Source organism: Poeciliopsis prolifica, unplaced genomic scaffold (assembly GCF_027474105.1).
Source record: "Poeciliopsis prolifica strain line A6 unplaced genomic scaffold, Auburn_PproV2 SCAFFOLD176, whole genome shotgun sequence".
NCBI lineage: Eukaryota > Metazoa > Chordata > Actinopteri > Cyprinodontiformes > Poeciliidae > Poeciliopsis > Poeciliopsis prolifica.
Genome location: NW_026562551.1, coordinates 237,435 through 259,156, shown reverse-complemented (window position 1 = coordinate 259,156; position 21,722 = coordinate 237,435). Strand labels below are relative to the sequence as shown.

Below are 21,722 nucleotides of genomic sequence, written 5' to 3'. Positions count from 1 at the left end.
CAAGTTGTCTGGTGTAAGGAAAAAGAAAGGTGAGCTCACTATCTTTCTCGTTCAGTTCTTCTTCAACTGGTACATATTCTGTAAAAATGAATAAATAAATGAATTTATTTTTGATTAGTAGCTAAGCAATAAACCCAAGTGAAAGCTATAAGTTTAACTGGATTAAAGAAAGCAGTCATTGTTTACTGGTCAACATTTTGAAACTGTAAATCTTCCAAGGCGTCTGGTGTCTCAAGTATTGCTCTGCAGATTTAAACACTGAAAATTTTAACTTCAATTCTGAGTTCTAATTTTAATTTGAACTATAGTGGTAAACAATGTGTGTTAGATGTAAAAACTCACTTTTATCTGAAGAAGTGAGGAGTTTGATGTTTCTCCAGTAAGAAAATGTGCAATGCAGGTCAAAGGTTTTCCATTGTCTTCAAGGGAACCAATAAACGTAAGATTGGACTCAGTGGTATACGTATTACTGGATATTTTTTTGAGCTTTTGTAAATGCAGCATGTCTGAAAAGTTCCACTCAATTGTTGGTGTATTTGTCTTGCATTTGTAGGACACAGAACAAATTACACTCTTTGCTACTCCTTCTGTTAGCTCTCCTGGAGGTTCAACCATTTTGATTGTTTCAAATGGACCTAAGTAAAAAATGAAACTTTACTTGTGAAGAAAACTTAAAAATCTCATCAATTTAAACCACAACATGTATATTTATACTCACATTCAACATGCAGGAGGAGCTCACTTTTGGCACTTTGTCCACCAGGATATCTCACAGTGCACTCCACCTTCTTGTGGTCTTCTTCTACATTCCAAGTTCGTTCTATTGTTCTTTCCCAAATGCCGTCTGACAACAAGGAGTCAATGGTGCGGTCTGTTCCAGGAATGCCATTCAGAGACAGGGCAGGAGGAGCAGAAGAACATGTATATTTCACTTTACAGGTAACCCTGCTTTGAGCTCCCACCTTAGGAACATCAATGATGCTCATTTGGGGTTCTTGTGCATGGTCTATAAAGATAAAAATAGAAATATGTTAATCTATGATGATTCCAACTAAAATGTAGATATTTAAAATACTGGTGAAAGAGTGAAAGGAAAAGTTTAACATACATTATTTTAACCTAAACAACTTTAACTAGACAGACAGAAACAAGTTTCTTGCTGCAATGGGAATAACTGCACAAGATATGAATATTTGTCAGATTTATTTTGCTTAATCAAGAAGTTGTTTTCCCAGACATGATTTTGTGCATTAAGTTGTTATGCTGCTCTTGAGAGTTGGTAAATAAAAGAAATGAGTGTGTCTGTTGTGAAATCAACCAACTGGACCTGAGATGAACAAAGAAGGATTATATATATATATATATATATATATATATATATATATATATATATATATATATATATATATATGTGAAAATGTGGATCTGTTGGAATGCTACTACTCAAGTAACCCTAGTGAGAGAGGTTATATGCAAAGACTGGGGAAGGAATGGTTACTTCGACATCCCCAGTCAACACTAAGCGCTAAACAACTAGTAGCTCAGTGTTCCAACATCCGCAAACGGCAACTGCTATCACAACTTGAGATTGACGAGATACAACACAAATGCTACGGCAAAAGGGAGGAACCCGGATGTCAGGACTGTGAGGACTTAACTACAAGTCCCCACCCAGTGAGGGGATACACTGCCCCAATGAGCGAAACAGAGCTGAACGAGACAGCTGCTGACCTGAGAGAGAGAATCATGACCCGAATGACAACCAGACCTCCTCGGCGCCAATTACAACGGCTGAGTGAAGTACCATCTGAAAGTCTCATTGAGAATGTGAATGCAGCATTGAGAACGATCCCTACCAACACCATAACAGAAACCAATGAGCTGATCTACAACTCAGCATCAGTGATCCTTGAAATACTTGGCTATAAGAGCAAGCATGAGACCCAATACCCACCATGGAAAAGACGGTTAGAGGCTAAAATCAAGGTAACAAGGAGGGAAGTGAGCCAACTGTCAGAGCTCCACAAGGGTAAAATGAAAAGACCAGTACCCAGAAAGTACAGGCAGATGCCCATACCTGAAGCACTTGAAACTGCCAAACAGAGGCTCCAAGCCTTGTCCAGCCGCCTAAAGAGATACACAAGGGAGAATGAATCCAGAAGGATTAACCGGCTCTTCTCCACTCAACCAGATAAGGTGTACTCTCAATGGCAGGGTAATAACAACAGAGCAGACCCACCAAGGCTGGAGACTGAACAATACTGGAAAGGCATATGGGAAAGGGAGGCGTCCCACAACAGCAATGCACAGTGGCTGATCTCTCTACGAGAGGACCACAGCAACCTCCCTGAGCAAGCCCCGGTAACCATCACTGTGACAGATGTTCAAGAAAGACTTTCAGGCATGAAAAATTGGACAGCACCAGGGCCTGACATGATCCATGCCTACTGGCTAAAGAAACTCCCTGCTCTCCATGAGAGCGACTGGCAACCCAAATGAACCAGCTGCTACAAAGTGGGACTCACCCTGAATGGTTAACTGAAGGGCGGACAATCCTAATCCAGAAGGATCCATCAAAGGGTCCAGTCCCACCCAACTACCGACCAATAACCTGCCTCTCCACAACCTGGAAGCTCATGTCAGGCATCATGGCGGCCAAGATAAGCAAACACATGGATAAACACATGAGCACGGCACAGAAGGGTATCGGTGTAAACAGCAGAGGAGCCAAACACCAACTCCTCATAGACCGCACAGTTGCCCGAGACTGCAAAACCCGACACACCAACCTGTGCATGGCTTGGATCGATTACAAGAAAGCCTATGACTCAATGCCGCATACTTGGATCATTGAATGCCTAGAGATGTATAACATCAACAGGATTCTGAGAGCCTTCATTGCAAACTCGATGAAGCTGTGGAAAACCACCCTTGAAGCCAACTGCAAACCACTTGCACAAGTGTCCATCAAATGTGGCATATACCAAGGAGATGCTCTGTCCCCGCTACTGTTCTGCATAGGCCTGAACCCCCTCAGCCAATTTATCAACAAGACTGGCTACGGATACCGACTCAAAAATGGGGCCAACATCAGTCACCTCCTCTACATGGATGACATCAAGCTGTATGCCAAGAGTGAGCGAGACATCGACTCACTGATCCACACCACCAGGATCTACAGCACTGACATTGGGATGTCATTCGGACTAGAGAAGTGTGGTCGGCTGATCACAAAGAGGGGGAAGGTGATCCGCACAGAAGGAGTCTCACTCCCACAAGGAACAATAGCAGACATAGAGGACAGCTACAAGTACCTAGGTATACCACAAGCAAATGGCAACCTCGATGAGGCCACAAGGAAAGGAGCCACAGCTAAATACCTCCAATGAATAAGGCAAGTCCTGAGAAGCCAGCTCAATGGCAAGAACAAAATCCGTGCGATAAACAGCTATGCCCTGCCAGTAATCAGATACCCTGCTGGAATAATTAGCTGGCCAAAGGAGGAGATAAAAGCCACAGATATTAAGACTAGAAAGCTACTAACCATGCATGGAGGGTTCCATCCCAAATCCAGCACCCTGAGACTGTACACGAGCCGCAAGGACGGAGGCAGAGGAGTAGTGAGTGTGAGAACCACTGTCCAGGACGAAACAACTAAGATCCATAAATACATCAGGGACAAAGCCTCAACAGACAATGTGCTCAGTGAATGTCTCAGACAAAAGGGAACGGAGGTTGAGGTGCCAGAGATACCATCATGGGAGGACAAGCCCCTACATGGGATGTACCACCAGCAAATAACCCAAGTGGCTGATATCAGTAAATCCTACCAATGGCTGGAAAAAGCTGGACTCAAGGACAGCACAGAGGCCCTCATCCTGGCCGCCCAGGAACAGGCCCTAAACACCAGAGCAATAGAGGCCCAGATCTACCATACCAGACAAGACCCAAGGTGTAGGTTGTGCAAGGAGGCCCCTGAGACAGTCCAGCACATCACAGCAGGGTGCAAGATACTGGCAGGGAAAGCGTACATGGAGCGACATAACCAAGTGGCAGGCATAGTGTACAGAAACATCTGTGCAGAATATGGACTGGAAACCCCGAGATCAAAGTGGGAAACACCCCCAAAGGGTGGAGAACGCCAGAGCTAAGATCCTGTGGGACTTCCAGATCCAGACAGACAAAATGGTAATGGCGAACCAACCAGACATTGTCGTAGTGGATAAACATCAGAGGAAAGCCGTTGTGGTAGATGTAGCAATACCAAGTGATTGCAACATCAGGAAAAAGGAGCACGAGAAACTGGAGAAATACCAGGGCCTCAGGGAAGAACTGGAGAGGGCCTGGAAGGTGAAGACCACAGTGGTGCCTGTGGTCATCGGGGCCCTCGGGGCAGTAACCCCCAAACTGGAGCAGTGGCTACAACAGATCCCAGGAACAACATCAGACATCTCAGTCCAGAAATGTGTAGTTCTTGGCACAGCCAAGATACTGCGCAGAACCCTCAAGCTCCCAGGCCTCTGGTAGAGGACCCGAGCTCAGAGGATAAGAACCACCGCGGTGGGTGAGAAGGGAAATTTATTATGTGTTGTGTGTGTGTGTTCTTACCTGAAACCATAATTTTGGTGCTTCTATCCAAAAATGAATGTCCCTGTGAGTGGTAGGAGGTAATTGGGTTGATATCAACCCATGGATAGAGTTTATCCTCATTGTGAGACATATCCAGCTGGTCTATTTTAAGGACTACAATTGCGGTCTGACACAGAGCCAGTCAAATGTGTTATCCCATTATATCTGCTTAAAATATTTGATTGTCTTTGGTTGAATACATCTGCGCGTCCATTACTTTGGTACAAGTACCAGACAACTTGGAGGCCACTCGGTTGGGCTTTGCTGTAGGAAAACTTGCAAGGAATGATGATACATGATCCTTTCATTCCCGTTACGCTTCCTGGAGTAGTGAAAGACCAGCCCAGATTGAGCATGTTTCCTGTAAAAACACATAAAAACAAAACGATTTTGATTGGCCAGATTAGTTTAAGCCTAATTTTAACTGATTTGCCCTGGACAGACATAGATTTCTACATTTGAATGTTGTGTCTGCAATAGTATTATTTGTTGTCTCGGTGGGAAAAATAGTACATTAACTCCTAAATCGAGACTTACAGGGTTCAAATGCCTAAACTGCAAAAACACAAAATCCTACCAAATAATTTTGGTCTAGTTTACTGCTAGCATCTTAATAAACCTGAAATAACAGAAAATTAACTTACAAGTAACCTTTCAAGATAAAAGAAGTGGCATAAGTAAATAATTCCTTAGAATTGGGGAAGAAGTACTTGTTCCATTGGCAGATTATTTCACTTATAGCAAACCAGATTTGCCTGGATAGACACATTTATCAACAGTATCTATAAAGATACTTTTTTCAATGGAACAATTTACATAAGTTAACAGCAGAACATGAGGCAGCCATGTATTTGTCAATTTATTACCATAAAACTCTCCATATAAAATAATATTCAGTTGATGTGACATTCATCACTGAAGAAAATCTTTTTAGTTCCATTTGTTATAAACTCAAAAGACATTACCAAATGTTTAATATATTCTAGTCCTGATAAAAAGGTACAAAATGTTAACTGTGATTGGTACTCACGTTTTACCGTATGGTGAGGCTCTTCTGCTGAGTCTCTCCTCCAGGAAAGTTTGCAGAACATGTCAGATCATTTTCCATTGTCTTTAGCTGATGCTGTAAATGTCAGTGTGGAAACAGTTTTCTGCAAAAGTCCCAAAGTTTTTAATATCTCTGGTAAACTGGCATGTTAGAGTAGTTCCATTCGAGAACTGGTGCATTGCTGGAGCAAGTATAAGAAGCTTCACATGTACTTGGTTTGGAACTCCTTCAACATATTCAACTGAAGTAGAGCTAATGCTCAGTGATAAAATGGAGCCTAAAAACAAAAAGAACGAAAGGATGGTTAAAGCTTTTCCAGAAAGACACCTAAGTTTAGCACGAGGCGACGCTGATTTTGATCTTGGGAGTTATCACTCACAGCTTGCAATTAAGGTTTTAGATGTTCTTGCTGTTTTACCACCTGGGTGCTGGACAGTGCACTCAATCACTTGAACGTCTCTCTCTAAGACTAAAGTGCCTGTTAAGATAACTTTAGAAGTGCCATCAGATAGCTGAGTGTTGGAAACTCTTGTGTCTTTCATGCGATGTGAGGCTGAGAGTTGGTGGACTGGTGGAGCATGTGTGTTCAGCAGAACATTGCACTGTTACAGATTTTCCAACTTTTCTTTCTCCAAAGATTATAATTCGTGGTGGCTTGGCTGTGCTACAAAGAAAATGTAAAAAGTAAAAGCTTTTTCACAACATACTAATGCATTGATTATCAAGGCAAAAAGCCCAAAAAACAACATACCAATTACTTCAATTGTTACTGCTTGTCATAGAATGCATATGTGCTAGACCCAACATGTTCTGGATCCACCCAAGGATAAAGCTTTTGTCTGTGGTCGTTCCAGTTCACACGTTCAATCTTTAGAGAGCATGATTTTTCATATTTGGAAGTGTATACATAGGTTCTTCCTCTATACATGCTAATTACTTCATTAGGGTACCAAACTGTCAGAAACCAAAGGATATCCCCTGCTCACATATGGTACCAAACAACTCTGTCTGCTCTTGTAGGTGATACAAATTGTAGTCAAAGCTACAAGGGATAACGAGGCAGGAATTCAACAGTGCTTTGATTTCTTGGCATGTCAACGCGCCAAGCTTGTATTGCCAAGTAAAGACATCCTGCAAGAGAAAAATAGTTGTAAGTCAAAATTACTGAAGTAAAAATCATCAGTTGCATCAAATTAAGTATGTATGTAATGTTACACAATTCAAAAGAAGAAACCAAAGTACCAAAAACCAGAGGTGCAGGAGCAAATGTCTAAACCAAAACATCTTGATATAAAGGTATCTGAAAGAAAACAAATGATGTGCATTAGTATTATTTATTAAAACAATAAACAATAAAGATACAATAAAAATCTTTGTGCCATTTTCAAAATCAACCAAATTTTGTTTTACAAAAAACTTTTAATTTTCGTTTCATTTCTTTGCAGTTAAATGTTTCAAGGCTGTAAAAAGACTGGTACCCATCTCACACAAAGTTTTCTACTGTTTCTTTCTGTTGCCCTTTTTTTGTTTCCTCCATCTTAAAAGCAAATGAGAAAGAGGGCTTTGTAGTGCGTGTCGTTTTTTGCATGCGTGAGCTCAAGTTACCAGAGCAGAAAGAAAATGGCTACTTTACAGCTACTTTGTCATCTTCGCATTTTTACCCTTAACGAGGATCATCTTCATGTTTTAGACTGCGGTTTCAAAATTCACATGAACAAAGAATAAGTTCACACAGCACAAAAAATGATTGATTCTCAGAATTCACCATATGAAATTATGAATTAATTACAATACCTCAAAATGGAGAAACTCACTTTCTTGTTTAATTTGTTTTCAATTGTAAAAAATAAAGAGAGTGAGACAGAAGTAATCGACATCACTTCTGTCTTCTCTACTTATTTAACACGCCTCTCATTTCTACTGTCTTGATCAAAACCTTAAGATCAGGTAAAGAATCTCAAGTATTTGCAATTGTGCTGGTGGGTCATTAATAGTACTAAAAGTAAAAAAAAACAAAACAAAACAAAACAAAACAAACAGAAAACAAAGGCAGGAGCAATAAATTCAGCAAAGAGAGTCAGTCATCTAATAAAATCTGCAGTTAAACCATTCAGAAAATCATTCCATAAACATAGTTTTCCTATTATTTTCTGTCAGATTTCTCAGTGTTTGGTGTTTGGACCCTTTCGGTGTCCACCCCTGGAAAACCGTGGGTTTGGGGTGGACTCAGGCCTTCCTTTACTTACATTTTTTAATGTAAAGTAATATCCTCATCAACTTACTGGAAACACTTTCATCATGTTAAAAATTTTATTTTATGTGAGCAGTAGCAGGAATTGGGCTTCTCATTGCTGATCTACTTTTTGAGCACTTTCAGTTCTGCTTTTTTAGGTACATTTCTCAAACTTTACATAAATGAGATTCACTTGTTGCACTTTTTTCCTCTTGCATTTTTAAAGCTTATTTTAAGAAGTTATTATTCAGCAGTGTGCGATGAACTAGTTGTAATGTTTTTTTCTGAATTAAGATATTTACCAGGAGTCTAGCTGTACAGATCTATTTATACAATATTCTCTGTTTTTTGCGCTCTGATATAAATTTTTGATAAACTTGCTTAATTTTGCATATTTAAAACTTAATACATAGATGTTTGTTTTTTTTCCTTCTTCCCCCGTTGACCCAAGCAATCCAAATCCACACAAAAAGAAAAACCTTCAAATATATTGCAGTGATCTATATGATTTTACTAGTTCATGCACAATCTGATATACAGCACGGACTACGGTCTATTCTGAAAAACTGAAATACAAAATTCACTGGACATCCAGCAAAAAGATTCAGATATGATACTGGGCAATTACATGTGGTTTTGTTTTAATTAATATAAGGTCAATGTAGGTGTTGTGAATCACAAACACCTACAAGTGGTTCAAGGAACAGATTCATCTGATTTCAAGCTTAAAGGACATTATAAGAAGAGGTTTGAAAAGATGTTTCGTGTGGAAAAACTTTGTGGATTCTAAATATAAATTCAAATTTTTTCATGGAAACCTGACCAAGCAGAACAAGTTTCCATGAAAGAAAGAAAAAAAACAACCCACAGCCGGTTAATCTGATGTTTATAGTAGTTGATGGAAAAAAGTTGCCAGCAATAAGATGTAAACGTGGTAAAAAGCAATATAAAGTAATTTACAAATGGTTTATGCATAATGGGTGAATGTCGGTCAATTTTATTACGGTAATATTACTAAACAAAAATTATAAAATATAAAACAAAAAATTCACTTATGCTCTTTAATTGCCCAAAATTAATTATGTTATAAAATTACATAATTATTACATTTTTTATTAAAACAAATAAAAACATTTTACGCTCTGCATTCAAATAGAAATATTTCTTTTATTCTTTTAAGGAAAGAGGAAAGTGAAATTTCTGTGAAACATTTAGAGCAGCATTATTAATTATTTTCTTGTTTACTGTTATTTGCTCTAATAAGTGAATAAATAAAATGCAATATTTTCTTTGATGTGAGGATTCAATTTAAGTTTTAAAAGAGATATAAAACAACTTATTTGCCATATTCTTTAAAGTCTAGACCAACTTACCTTCTGATGTGGATGTTTTATGGGAAATCTTTCAAAACTGCACAATTTAATGAAGTCCTCCTTAAAAGTGTGGGAGGATGATGTGACCTGGCATCTTACTGCTTTGTCAAAAGGATGCTTTCAAACACACCTTTTATATGAAAAAACCACAGACGATACGAAGTGAAAAAGAGAAGTGACAGGCATGTGGGGCGGGTGAGGCAGCGACAGATTTTGTTTCCCTGCTCATTTTATCTTTGACATCCCACACACCCCATTTTGAGTTATTTATTTACTTATTTGTAGGTGGTCTCAGGCTTCCTGGAAACCTGCTTGTGACCCTCATCAATAATATTAGCTAATATAACATCCATCCATTTTCTGATCACCCTCTGCCTCCATGTTGTTCAGGCACAAGGTCACGGAGAACTGCGCCCTCTAACTATGAAGTTAAGGGCAAGAATATATCTTTTATGAACACATTTCTTTGTGAAAAAACATAGGTCTGATGTTGAAGTGTTTTCTTTATTATTATTATTATTATTATTATTATTATTATTATTATTTCCTCACCCTCCTCACCCTCAAACAAAGAAATGATTTGGCTGCAGAGAAAACATCAGACTTTAATTTCATCAGTTTGCCCCGTGCTGGACTAAAAGCCCGGTTCGTTACATGCAGCCTGAGTCGGTCTCACATCTTGTTATAGCAAAAGCGATACGCGATGATGTAGTCCAAAGCCCAATGACCGCCGGCTCACTCTTAGCTCTCTGCTTCACCTTAATGATACTACCAGGGGGTTCGCACCAGATCTGGGCTCGAGGTTGCGGCTGTGAGTAGAAGTCACTGCAGAACCTCAACTGCTAAAAAAGATTCAGCAATCAGCATTTGGAGCTCACAAGATCGCACAAACATCAGCGAAAATACGGCGTCGATAATTGGACCACAACATAAAGCCAAACATGCCACAATCCAGGAGAAGATGTGCAGCGGAGCGACTATATCTTCATGCAGGCCTGGTCCTGGTAGGATGGGGCCTTAGACACAATCTGATTCCACACAGGGCCATGCAGAGACCTTTAGAGGGCCTGGGTCTCAAGTCCCCTCCACCACCTCTCTGCATGTGCAGCGAGGGGTGGAGGTGTTTTTTAACACCCTTCAGCCTCAGATCAACACAGTCCACACAGCCAGCAGCAGAACAGCAACTTTATACATATAGGGAAACATAGACTACATGTTTATGTTTTCCCCACATGATGACAATGATACAGTATCATCTGATTAAATATAAATTCTTGATTAATGGGTTGTTGCTATTTTGTGTTTTAAAATCTTGTTGAATGGGCCCCTTTTTAACTTTAAGGCCCCTGCCCCTCCAATGCTCTCTGCCCTCGAGAAGCGAGCTCTCAGGGGACTGAACGAATACCAAAAAAGTCTTATTTTGCCTCATTCATTAAATTTTTCTCAGTTTACCCCTTCATGTCCAATCTCAAACTGTTTTTTTTTTCATCTTAAAGTTAGTGTTTCCAGAAAATTCACTGGACTGCAAAAATGGCTTTTGGAACAGAACAGATTGCCAGTGTTGTCACACTTTATAGAAAATGCAGACATTCCACCTTTATTATTACCTATTTTTTTTTCAAGTTCTGACTGACAAGATTAAATACACACCTCCTCAACATTTGAGCTCTACAATAAATATAAAAATCTAACTTTATAATTCCCTCAACAGGAGGGTAATGACACCCTTCTGAGTTTGACCTCACACACACACAGCTGTGCTCTGAGGGACACGGTTTGACAGGTTTCCAGTTTGACTTTCTGCTGAACTGTTTTGAGCCTTTCACGCTCAAAACCTTTCACATGGCAGCTACAAATTGTAGCAACCTTCAGATTAATTTCAAGAAAACTGCTGCAATGAAAGAGCATGTAGCTGTCCTTGAAAAGTACTTTTTTAAGAAAAAAAAAATATGCCGATAATTATCCATGAATCAAAATACTAGATACAATTACTTCCTGTTCATTTAAAAATATATATAATGTAAATAATGTGTTCCTCTAAAATTCACCTATTTTAGTTTTTCTGTAATTTAAAAGGGCAGCATTATATGTATTTTTCCAGCCACATAGTGTCATTTTATAGCACAGTAGTTACCTATGTGTTATATATCAAAGATGACTTGAAATAATGTTATTTCAATTTGACACTGATAATGGGTCTCTGTCTCTTTAAGAGGCTCCTGCTCTTTTCCGACACTTTGACACTGGTTGGTTTTTGACACACTCTTTTATACTTGGAGCTTTTGGAGTTGAACTACTCTAGTACAGTTGTGTTTATTTCATATTAGAAGTGGTTACTTGCTCACAAAGTGTTCAGGTCAAACAGAATACGAACCGCATCAAAGGTCTGGCTAGATTGGCCGGAATAAAAATAATAGCCTAGTGAGAATGCATACTCATAATTTCAACACACAACATCATGAAAATGGAATAAGTTCATTTTTGTACACTTTTGATACTTTTACCAGAAAAGCATAACATATTTTTTTGCTGAATTAATGTACAATGGTAATAATAAAAAATAAGGTGTACTCTTAATACAAAATCTTCCTCATGGACATAAACAAAGTTAAATGTGAACAACTACTTGCTGGTCATCATTTGCTCACATTTCTTGCACTGGATTATGACCACAAAGTCCTGGCCATTAGAACCTGAAAAAGTCCATAACTTCAGTCAAAAATGTATTCAGGAAAAACAATTGAAAAGTGAAATAAGTGAAATAAGTCAATCTCACCTGCCAGACATCCTGGACAGTCTGCTGAACATGCTAATGTCCCAAATAATTTGATTAATATTTATTTTTACTGTAATGACATTAATGTTTTTATTTTGTGGTACAATGCTTTAAATCACTTTACCTTCCTTCACGACTTTGAAGCTCTGCAATGCGATTCCTTAAGAAACAAGAGGAGCTTAACAAGAGCAGCATTGAGAAATAACAATTTGCTGTTTTACTCAGCGGATCCACTTAAATAGTGAATATCTGTAAACCTACTTGTACTTTTTCATCATAGCAATGCAGATGATTCCAAAGATCACAGCCGTGCCAATGGCCACCGCGACTGGAATAATGAGGTGATGTTTGCAGTACCTGCAAATAGAAATGAAATCAGATGCATTTTATGTGATGTTGAAAAATGCAAATGAACTACATCCTGTATTTATTCTGAACTATTCAAGCTAGTTAGATCTCACGTTTTGGTTCAATTCCTACTCTGTCTGCCTTTATCGTTACGATCTGAGGCAAGACACATTACATGTTAAAGGCATTTAAATGATAAATGTATGTCAATTGAAGATTATTTGTCAAGCTGATTAGACAGTGAATTTTAAGCAGGCAAATCTACTTATAGAAACAGAAGATGCTTATTCATTAAAATTTGAATTACAGTGTGCAATCTGACTGAGCTTGAGTATTTTGTAAAGAATATTGGGCAAATGTAAGATAAGATCTACAAAGCCGACATCGTAAGGACTGGCTGGTTTAATAGTGATTGTTGTTTGTATTAACAAGCAACTGAACAAGATGTATTATAAAGTTTCTCCTTTACACTAGTGATCTGCTCCAGCCATCTTCATTTACTTATCTCTTAAAGCTCTACAAGTTTTCTCATGTTGCTTCGTGTTCTTCCCTCAGATTAACTTTTTGAATTAACATTTCAATGTTTTGACAACACTCTGTTAGAATCATTATGTTTTGTTGTCATTTACATTTGTAGTTTTAGTAGATTTAGTATTCACATCCCTGAGAAAAGGAACTTGTTAGACCTTGAACCTGCAACCATTTCTTATCTTGGGATACTCCCTACACGGCCTGTGTATAGATCTTCCTTTGTTCTCCCTTCACATTCTTTTCCTACTATGCTTCTGCCTGGGTTTTTCTAAGGCAGAAAAACCCAGCTAGGTTAGTATTTGAATGCTTCATGTATATAAAAAAGAAACCTTGAGGAAGCGGTCTGCTGTGCCTTCTCCTTTGGCAAAAGACTTGCTTGAAATTCAACGTTGTCTGTTGTTCTCTTTTCATGTAGGTTGAGAAAATAGCTATCACACTCAGTGACTGATTTTCAGTTCTGCTTTTTCTGAAGTTAATTGGCAGCTGAAGTGAAAACACATTTATTAAAATAACTTATCTGAGATGACACATTGAAGTCTTGTTTGAGTTGTAAAAATAAATAAATAGGAGAAACACATCTGCAACATTTCTATTTTCAAATATGCAAAATGTTCAGATTGGCTTTACCATAGACATGGTGATCTATCATATTTAAGGCATTTCTTGCCAATAAGCAGTCAAATTTGGTCATTGAATGCACTGGTTGTGTTATTTGCATCAAGGAAAATAACAATAGTTGACTCTTATATTTTATACATACAATCTTTATGCTCATCCTAAGAATCTATTAAGGGTTAGTTGCTCATTATTTATTTTAAACTAATCTTCATTTACACCTGCGTTCAATGCGAGAGGTGGCGTCACCCTGGACAGGTCGCCAGTCTGTCGCAGGGCAACACAGAGACAAACAGGACAAACAACCAGGCACAGACTCACTCACACCTGAGGAGAATTGAAAAGACCAATTAACCTGACAGTCATGTTTTTGGACTGTGGGAGGAAGCCGGAGAACCCGGAGAGAACCCATGCACACACGGAGAACATGCAGAAAGACCCCGGGCCGGGAATCGGACCCAGGACCTTCTTGCTGCAAGGCAACAGGGCTACCAACTGCGCCACTGTGCAGCCCTGAAGTAATTTATGTAGAATGTAAAATAAATAAATAAAAAATTTTGGCTTCTAAATAATGTTATTGCAAAGCCATAAACAGTGCCAAGAGTTGGCTCCAACTAGACCTTCTGGGAAGGTTAAAGAAGAACAGAAACTACGCAAATTGTTTTGGAGAAACAGCCTAAAGTCATAAAAAAAGAATGTCTCTTCACTGCCAAAATAACACTCTGCAAGTCTATTGGAAATCCACAGGGAAAAACAGAATTATTTTCAGTTCTGCATTTAGAGACGTAAAGAAATAAAAATAATTACTGAATCACAACTCTAATGTCACTGAGATAAAAAATAATTATTTTTGATTGTGTAGCAGAGGGAAAAAAACTGATAGCGCAGTGTCTATTTTTTTTTTTTTTTGCGTCTGAGACAGACTCTAGACATCCTGTTCCACATGGTGATTGTGTTATTGGGGAACCTTTGGCCTGCTGCCTACCTGGGGAGGTTTTAACACCACCTCAGGTCTCAGGCATGGTTTTGTAAGATATTTCAGCCTGATAATCTGTCATTCGCTTTGCTCCTCATCTGTTCTTTAAATGTGTGTTTTTGGATCTTTTAGCCTCAGTCTGGTTCTTTTTAAGTAATTCTTAATTCTATAGGTTTTTGCAGTAATCTGGTGTACACAGCAAATCCAGCAGGCCCAAATTAACTCTGTCAGCTTTGACTTCAACACTTTTAAAGTGTCTGTATGGGTCCACACCAGAAAGTGTTCATTTGACTCTTTTTGGAGAGTTGGTACCTCAACTCCGATTAAATGTCAAATATCAAATCTGCTGGAGTTAATCATTTAACACTTACTAATTCAGTGTTAGATCTTAATATTAACTCTTACAGAGTATTTTTTCCTTTTTTTACTTCATAATAGTTATTTGTAATTAATATTGACTAGGTATTCATTGTTTGAACTTTAAAAAAATTATTTGGAAAATAAACATTTAATAAAGAGGCAATGATTTTCTCAAATGCATTTATTTCAAAACATGCACCATAATTATAAAACATATTACAACGTGGAATAATGTGCATGTTTCACATGTCGCTTTCAGTCACATATTGCTTTCAAAAGACATATCAGCTGTGCAATACAAAATGCAGAATGTGTAATACACATTTTTCTTCAATACAATATGCATGAAATTGCTCAAAGTACAAGAGGGGAACGTAAAGCAAGGAGTTCATGTTATATGATGATATGACAGATTGTCTTTGGCTTGTTGGGCCAACAAAATTTGTGATTTATACAAATAATTACTATTAGCACACACACCCTTTCATTTTTGTTGGTAGGGATGCCACAGTGGGTGCAGTAAACGTAGCGCATGTTAGCATAAGTGGTATTATAAAGCCTTAAATCTGAATATATGTAAAGCATGTGTCTTAACTCACCAATAAATCAGATCAGCAAAAAGAACACAACCTGTTTGTGGAAACAAAGGATGCTAATAATTACTCTGGCTTTTTACTTTGATCATCAGTTTTTACATTTTTACACGTTTCCATAAATGTTCAAGTCTACAGTGTTCATGTAGTCATCGTTGTCATCCAGGTCCTATGAAGAATAAGAATGATAAGGGTGTTTATGAAAAGTGGAATGAATTTTAAATAACCGTAAAAAAAAAAAACAAAAAAAAACTTAATCATACCTGTTTGTAATTGTGGGATTTTTGTTGGCTTTATGGTCCCACCAAAGCAGCAGAAATAACAATTAGAAACTTTTCATATGAAAAATTTCATAAATCTAATTGAAGTAGTTACCTCTTTGGTGATGGGAAGCGAGGTTTGTCAGTTTTCTGTCCACCACAGGAGGAAGCATTATTGGGACTGATGATTCAAAAAACAGTTTTTACAATTATAACACACACAAGAAAACTTCACAACTTGCAGTTTCTTTCAGCTAAATATTCACCTTTGAACATGTTCATTCCTTTGGGGTCTCCTGTTGAAGACAAATGAAATATGTTTTGTGTAATAAAAAAAAAAAAAACACAAGAGCTTGTCTTATATGCAAGGTTTTTACAAAGCCACAAAAAGTTCCAGTTACCTTGAAAATCTGCTCCAAATAGATCTTCTGGGAATAATAAAGAAGGAACAGAAAGCATGCAAATGTTTTAGGAAGCATTTTGTCAAAAGTCAAAAAGGAATTAATCTTTGACATTTAAGAAAAAAACTCCCAACTCAGCAATTTGCAGGTCCATTTGAAACTGCAGCAGAAATATGAACTGTTCTCTTGAATTCAGTGCTGCATTGAGAAAAGTAAAAAAAAAAAGAATCTCTTGCCTTTGATCAAGATGAGTTGGTCCTGCAGCGCCAGGACGAAGCCTGAAAATGTCACAAATTAAATGTTATATTAAATCACTACAATGTTACTAAGATGAGATTAATCAGTTTTAACTGGCTAACAGGCGCAGACATCGATTGCGAAGCGACCATTTCTCACCTGCGAGACAGTCTAGACATCCTGTTCCACATGCTAATGTTAGAAAAGTAAAACGTATTATAATAATGTAGTTAAATGTAGGTGTGACTGTGAGCAAACTGTCTTTTTCCACACCTGCCATCTTGACTTTGAAGCTCTTGAATACGTTTCCTTTAAAAGACCAAACATTTGTACAAATATTAGACAGCTGCAAGCAAATGCCAGGTTTTATTGTTCACTATTAGTGAAAATTAGTTTGGTACTTTGCTACTCACTTGTATTTCTTCACCATGAAAATACAGAAGAGTCCAAAGACCACAGCAGTGGCAGCGACTGCAACAGTAGGAATGATGATGTGGTTGTAGTTTTCTCTGCCTGCAAACAAAAAGTAAACCATTTCTTTTTATTGCAAATAGCAACAAATAGGCAGGATTTAAAATGGCTGTTCTTTTAAAATGAATAAAAAGCAAACCAAAGTTTGTCTCACGTTTTACATGAAGTGTAAACTTTGCCTCGGATGTTATTCCCCCATGAAATGTTGCTGTGCAGGTGAGCTCTGTTTCGTCGTCCTTTTCCTCAGGAACGAAGGACAGGATGGAATCTGCCTCCCAGATCCCTGAATGAAGGTGTTCATGCTTTTTGGTGATTTCATCATCCTTACTTTCTCGACTCCATTTAATCTCAGGGGGATGCGAGGGCAGGTGTGGTGAACAGAGCAGGTGAGGATGTAGGGTTTGCCTTGAGTGGCCATCTTCATTGGACTCAGTTTGAGTTGAGGTTTGTTATCTGTGAAGAACAAATTCAGGTAGCAGTTAATATAAAAGTGGGTTAAACATGCAAGCAGCATTGAAATACAGAATATGGAGTGTGTACATACGGAGCATTTTGACTTCAGCACATTTCTCTACAAAGGAGAACTTTTCTTTAGTGGGTTGGTTGGTGTCTTTTTGCACAAGTTCAATGCGGAAGCAGAAAGGGCCGTTGTCATGATCTTTAACTTCATCTATTTCTAAGGTGCAGTTCTTCTGACCAGGGCTCCCAACAACTTGGTTCGGCCCTTAAAGCTGTCCATGACCATTGTGCTGTCTTCATAGTAGAAAATCTCGTTGTGTTTGTCCTTACGATGCCAGATGGCCCTGAGTCTGGAGGCAGGCAGGGAAGACCCAGGATAACTGAATGTACAGGGCAGCACGACACAGGAGCCAATTAGAGCATCAATGGACTTTACAACATCGGCCGTCCACACTTCTCCAAGCCCAGAGCTGCAAATGACTGATTAATTAGAACCAAAACAAAAAGTTAGAAATTATCATTGGAGGAAAAGAAAATGGATGAAGTAATTTACAAATCACTTACCAGCCAAAACCAAACACATCATGAGCTTTCTCTTGTGATCCATTGTGCCGCAAAACACTGTTGGCTTGATTGTTCAAATCTGTAGGAGTTTTTACAGGAGGAAAAACAAACAGAAACAAAATATTCTATCAGTATTAATCCCAAGAATTAAAAGTTTACTGAGGAGATTTATTTTACATTTTTCCTAAAATACAAAGGTATGAAATCAAAGGTGTGAAATGGCTCAACACTCAAAGTCCACCAGATATGAGTGGACTTTGAGTGAGCACTCAAAGTCAGAAAATGAGCACTGCATCTGCACCAGCAGATTGATTATAGTGTATTAAATAACTACACAGGAGAGTTTATATTTAATTTTCCTCCAGACCAAACCGTCTTATGCAATGGCACTGTTAAAAAGTGCCATTGTTATGCTAAAAGAATAACACAAATAAAAAATGGAATCTGAAACTAAACATAAATTAGGAAAACCAAACTCTGGGATTAATTTAATGTGGTGATTTTACAATCATAAGTGTGGAAACATATAAGCAAGAGGGAAAATGTTTGAAACTGAATGAGGGAAGTGAGGTTAGGCCGGGGCTTGGGTAAACCATCATAATGACGCAAAAAATAAAGCAAATTTAGAACAAAAGAAGACTATGCAGAATGCTAAATCTGAAAATTTGTGTAGAGTTCAGAAAAACAAAATGAAAAACAAATAGAATTAAGGTTAAAATCTTCATTTAAAACTGAACAATGAGGTTGTCAAGCTTTTTTTTAAACATGGCTTATACGTTCAATCATTCATAGATATTAAATATGTAATTACACATGTTGCTTTTGTTGCATCTACTTTTAAGATGCAACAAAATTTGCATTTTTCCTTGCCCATACTTTCATTTTACGATAATATCAAATAGTTCCACAATTTTATAATTATTTAACCTTTTTAATGGGGATATATTTTTAAATTGAATCAAGTATTTAGAAAAAAATCTTTACAAAAAAATATGCTAATGTAAATTTTAAAAAAGTATTAAATCTAATCACTACTTTCAATTTATTTATCACTGCTAATCTGATTTTTTTTTTCTAAGTCCTTATATTATTAGGAAAATATGCATAAGCTAAGTTTGGTGCAACTATTACAATTAACAAAATCTTACCTTTTGGCGTCTCTGTCTTGGCTGAGCGGTTTTCTGAAAGCACTTCTGAATAATGATTCTTTGGTTTGGTTTCTGCAGTTTGGCAGCCGTCAGAGTCACTTTCACAGTGTGTGAGAATGTCAGAGTGTGTGTAGAGGCAGTGAAGCCAGAGTTAATGATGCAGCGGACAGGGAGTGGTCTCAGCTGCACTACTTATCTGAATGCAAATCTCTGTTATATTTTAAAACATAGAATCTCTGACACTAACCAGAAAAGAAAATGCTAAAATGTGTGTTTTATTTTTACAGTGTATTCTTAAGAAGTCCGGCAAGGCCAGCAGAAAAATCAGCATCGGTGTGAAATGCTTTTGTTTTCTATACTGAAGAACACTGATAAAAATTGCTTTGGGAGACTTGAATTAAACTCTAGAGACATCTGCTGCTCAGACAGCTTCATGTTTTGAAAGAGCTACATTTGATACAGGAAATGGAGAATGGCAGCGATTCAGGCAACACTTGCTGGTAATAATCAGACGTTAGCAGAATATCCCTTGAGAGTTGGTTTTCACAACTCTCAAGGAAACCAAAATTCAATAACAAGATGAATTTTAGTGTCAAAAGATCAAAATCATGCATTCTTCAGAATAAAGCTACGGTTTATAAATACTAAAAAATGAACAACTTTTCTTCGATATCATCCTTATGTAGAACAACATCAAAGACAATGATTCATCACTGGTCTGTCTGGTTTTATAAGAATAATGAATGTTTAAAAGAAAAGACTTGTTTCCAAGTTGCACATAGAATCATCAGCTTAATGTAGTATGTCTTCTTTAGATAGTAAGCATACATTTTTCCATCTTGCACAATAAATTTCAGAGTTTTAACATGTGATTCCACATGCTACCTTGATATCACATTTTATTCCTGACATTTGGAAAATATATGCTGAACCATGTCACGTCATCTAAAGTTGTTCACACACTTTAATACTCCAGAGGGTTACTTCATAATTACTTCATAATTACTTAGCAAAATTTTCTTTGTATGATTAGAAGTGATCTGACCTAAACTATCATATCCATTAGGGATGATAAATCAACTGAAATGTAATGGCTTCTATCAAAATGTTTGATCGACTACAAATGAAGTTTATTTACAATATGGTAAACAGAAAGAGCTGAGGAAGAGAGCCGTTAATCAACACTGATTGACTTTTGCAGTTACAGCTGTTATCTGTAATCCCATCTCTTAGTGATGTGATTAATTAGACAATTAAAGTCCGATGAGGTCATGACTTCAGGACTTAAAATGGAGGAGTTTGTCTTTTGCATTGCAGCCAGACTTCAGCAGCCAGATCAGCAGAAAGAAAACAACCTGTTGTAATTTTCTCCGTAAAGGTAAGAAAATGTCTGATCATGTTTCTCGGACATGTGTAAATTCATTTTTACAATAATTCCCACACTTTGTGTTTTGCTGGATAGATTTGCTCCTTGGATAGTGAAGCTCTCAGCTTTTCTAATGGGTAACTCGACATCCACTGGCTTCGCTGCTACGTCTCCCAAGAGACTGTCCTGGGGACGCCGAAAGGAGGACACTATCAAGCTGCAAGACTTCTTCACCAGAAATGAGGAGGTCTTTGGCGCGCGAGAAGGAAGCAAAGCTTAGCTCCCAAAAATATTCCCATCCCTCACAATAGCCTTTGTGTTGATCTGGATTTTCAAGACAGAGGGAATTTCCACCCAAAACATGGAGAAAACATTAACCCTGCCTTTGTGGAAGAAAGCAGCCAATGAGTTTATAACACAGTTTGGTGAGAAATGATTTTTCAGCTGTGTGTTTAAGAGAGGACCAACATTTTTTCTCTGTGGCTCTAAACTAGAAAAAGGAAGTGAGACAACAAAGTAAAAATAAACGTTCTGACAGTTCACTTCATGTGTGACTTATGCTCCAAGCTGTTGTTGGAGATTAAAACTTAGTGAATATGCTCTAGAAGATGATCTTGATTATTGACATGATGATAAAACTAGAACAAATTTCTTGTGTGTTTTTTTTTTTTGCACCTTTGTGAAAGCTATTCCAATTGCTATGTCACAGATAGTTATGCATGACTTGGTGTAAAATACAAGAAGCAGGCCTGACTGATTTCCTTTTCAATAATATTTCACCGAATGAGACACATAAGTTGAAATGTAATAACTGGGACAAAAAATTATCTGAAGACAGATTTAGTACAGGTCAAGTTTTATTCACTGATGACTGGGAATCTTGACTTACCAGATCTGGACTGTGTCTGCCCAGTGACAGGCACAGAACTCCACTTTAACTAATAAGCTGGAGGTGGAGAACCAGTTTGGGCTGAAGCCTGTGGTTTTTATTCAAACTTATTCGCTCAGTAAAGATCTGAGAAATAAGATGAATAAATATTGATATGGGGGAAAAAAATAGATTTTGTTTATGTTTGAGAATAATTTTGAGAACTAATAGTTGCCCAATAGTTGTGCTGAAACAGACGTGTTTTTATTTACTTACATATATGTATGTATGTATGTTTGTAATGACTGTGAACACTGAAGTTGTTTTGTAGTATATTTAACACTCAAGAGCACAGTGTATCCATTTGTCTGCATACAGTGCAGCATCACAGTGAGTTAGTTTCCTGTCTTCACATCTCATTAGTTTCTGTTCCTGTTCTCTGAAAAACCTTCAAAGGTTTTCTTTT

At 37.7% G+C, this 21,722-nt stretch overlaps 1 protein-coding gene and 1 pseudogene across 1 annotated transcript in view; both read right to left on the bottom strand.

Moving 5' to 3' along the window:
* Positions 1–21,722, bottom strand: part of LOC129356495 (myelin-associated glycoprotein) — a 45,030-nt gene that overhangs the window by 3,293 nt on the left and 20,015 nt on the right. The window contains exon 5 of the mRNA XM_055026089.1: positions 40–78. Within this exon, the coding sequence (XP_054882064.1) occupies positions 40–78 (39 nt within the window). The remainder of the gene's footprint in view (positions 1–39; positions 79–21,722) is intronic.
* Positions 16,536–19,102, bottom strand: LOC129356499 (myelin-associated glycoprotein-like; annotated as a pseudogene).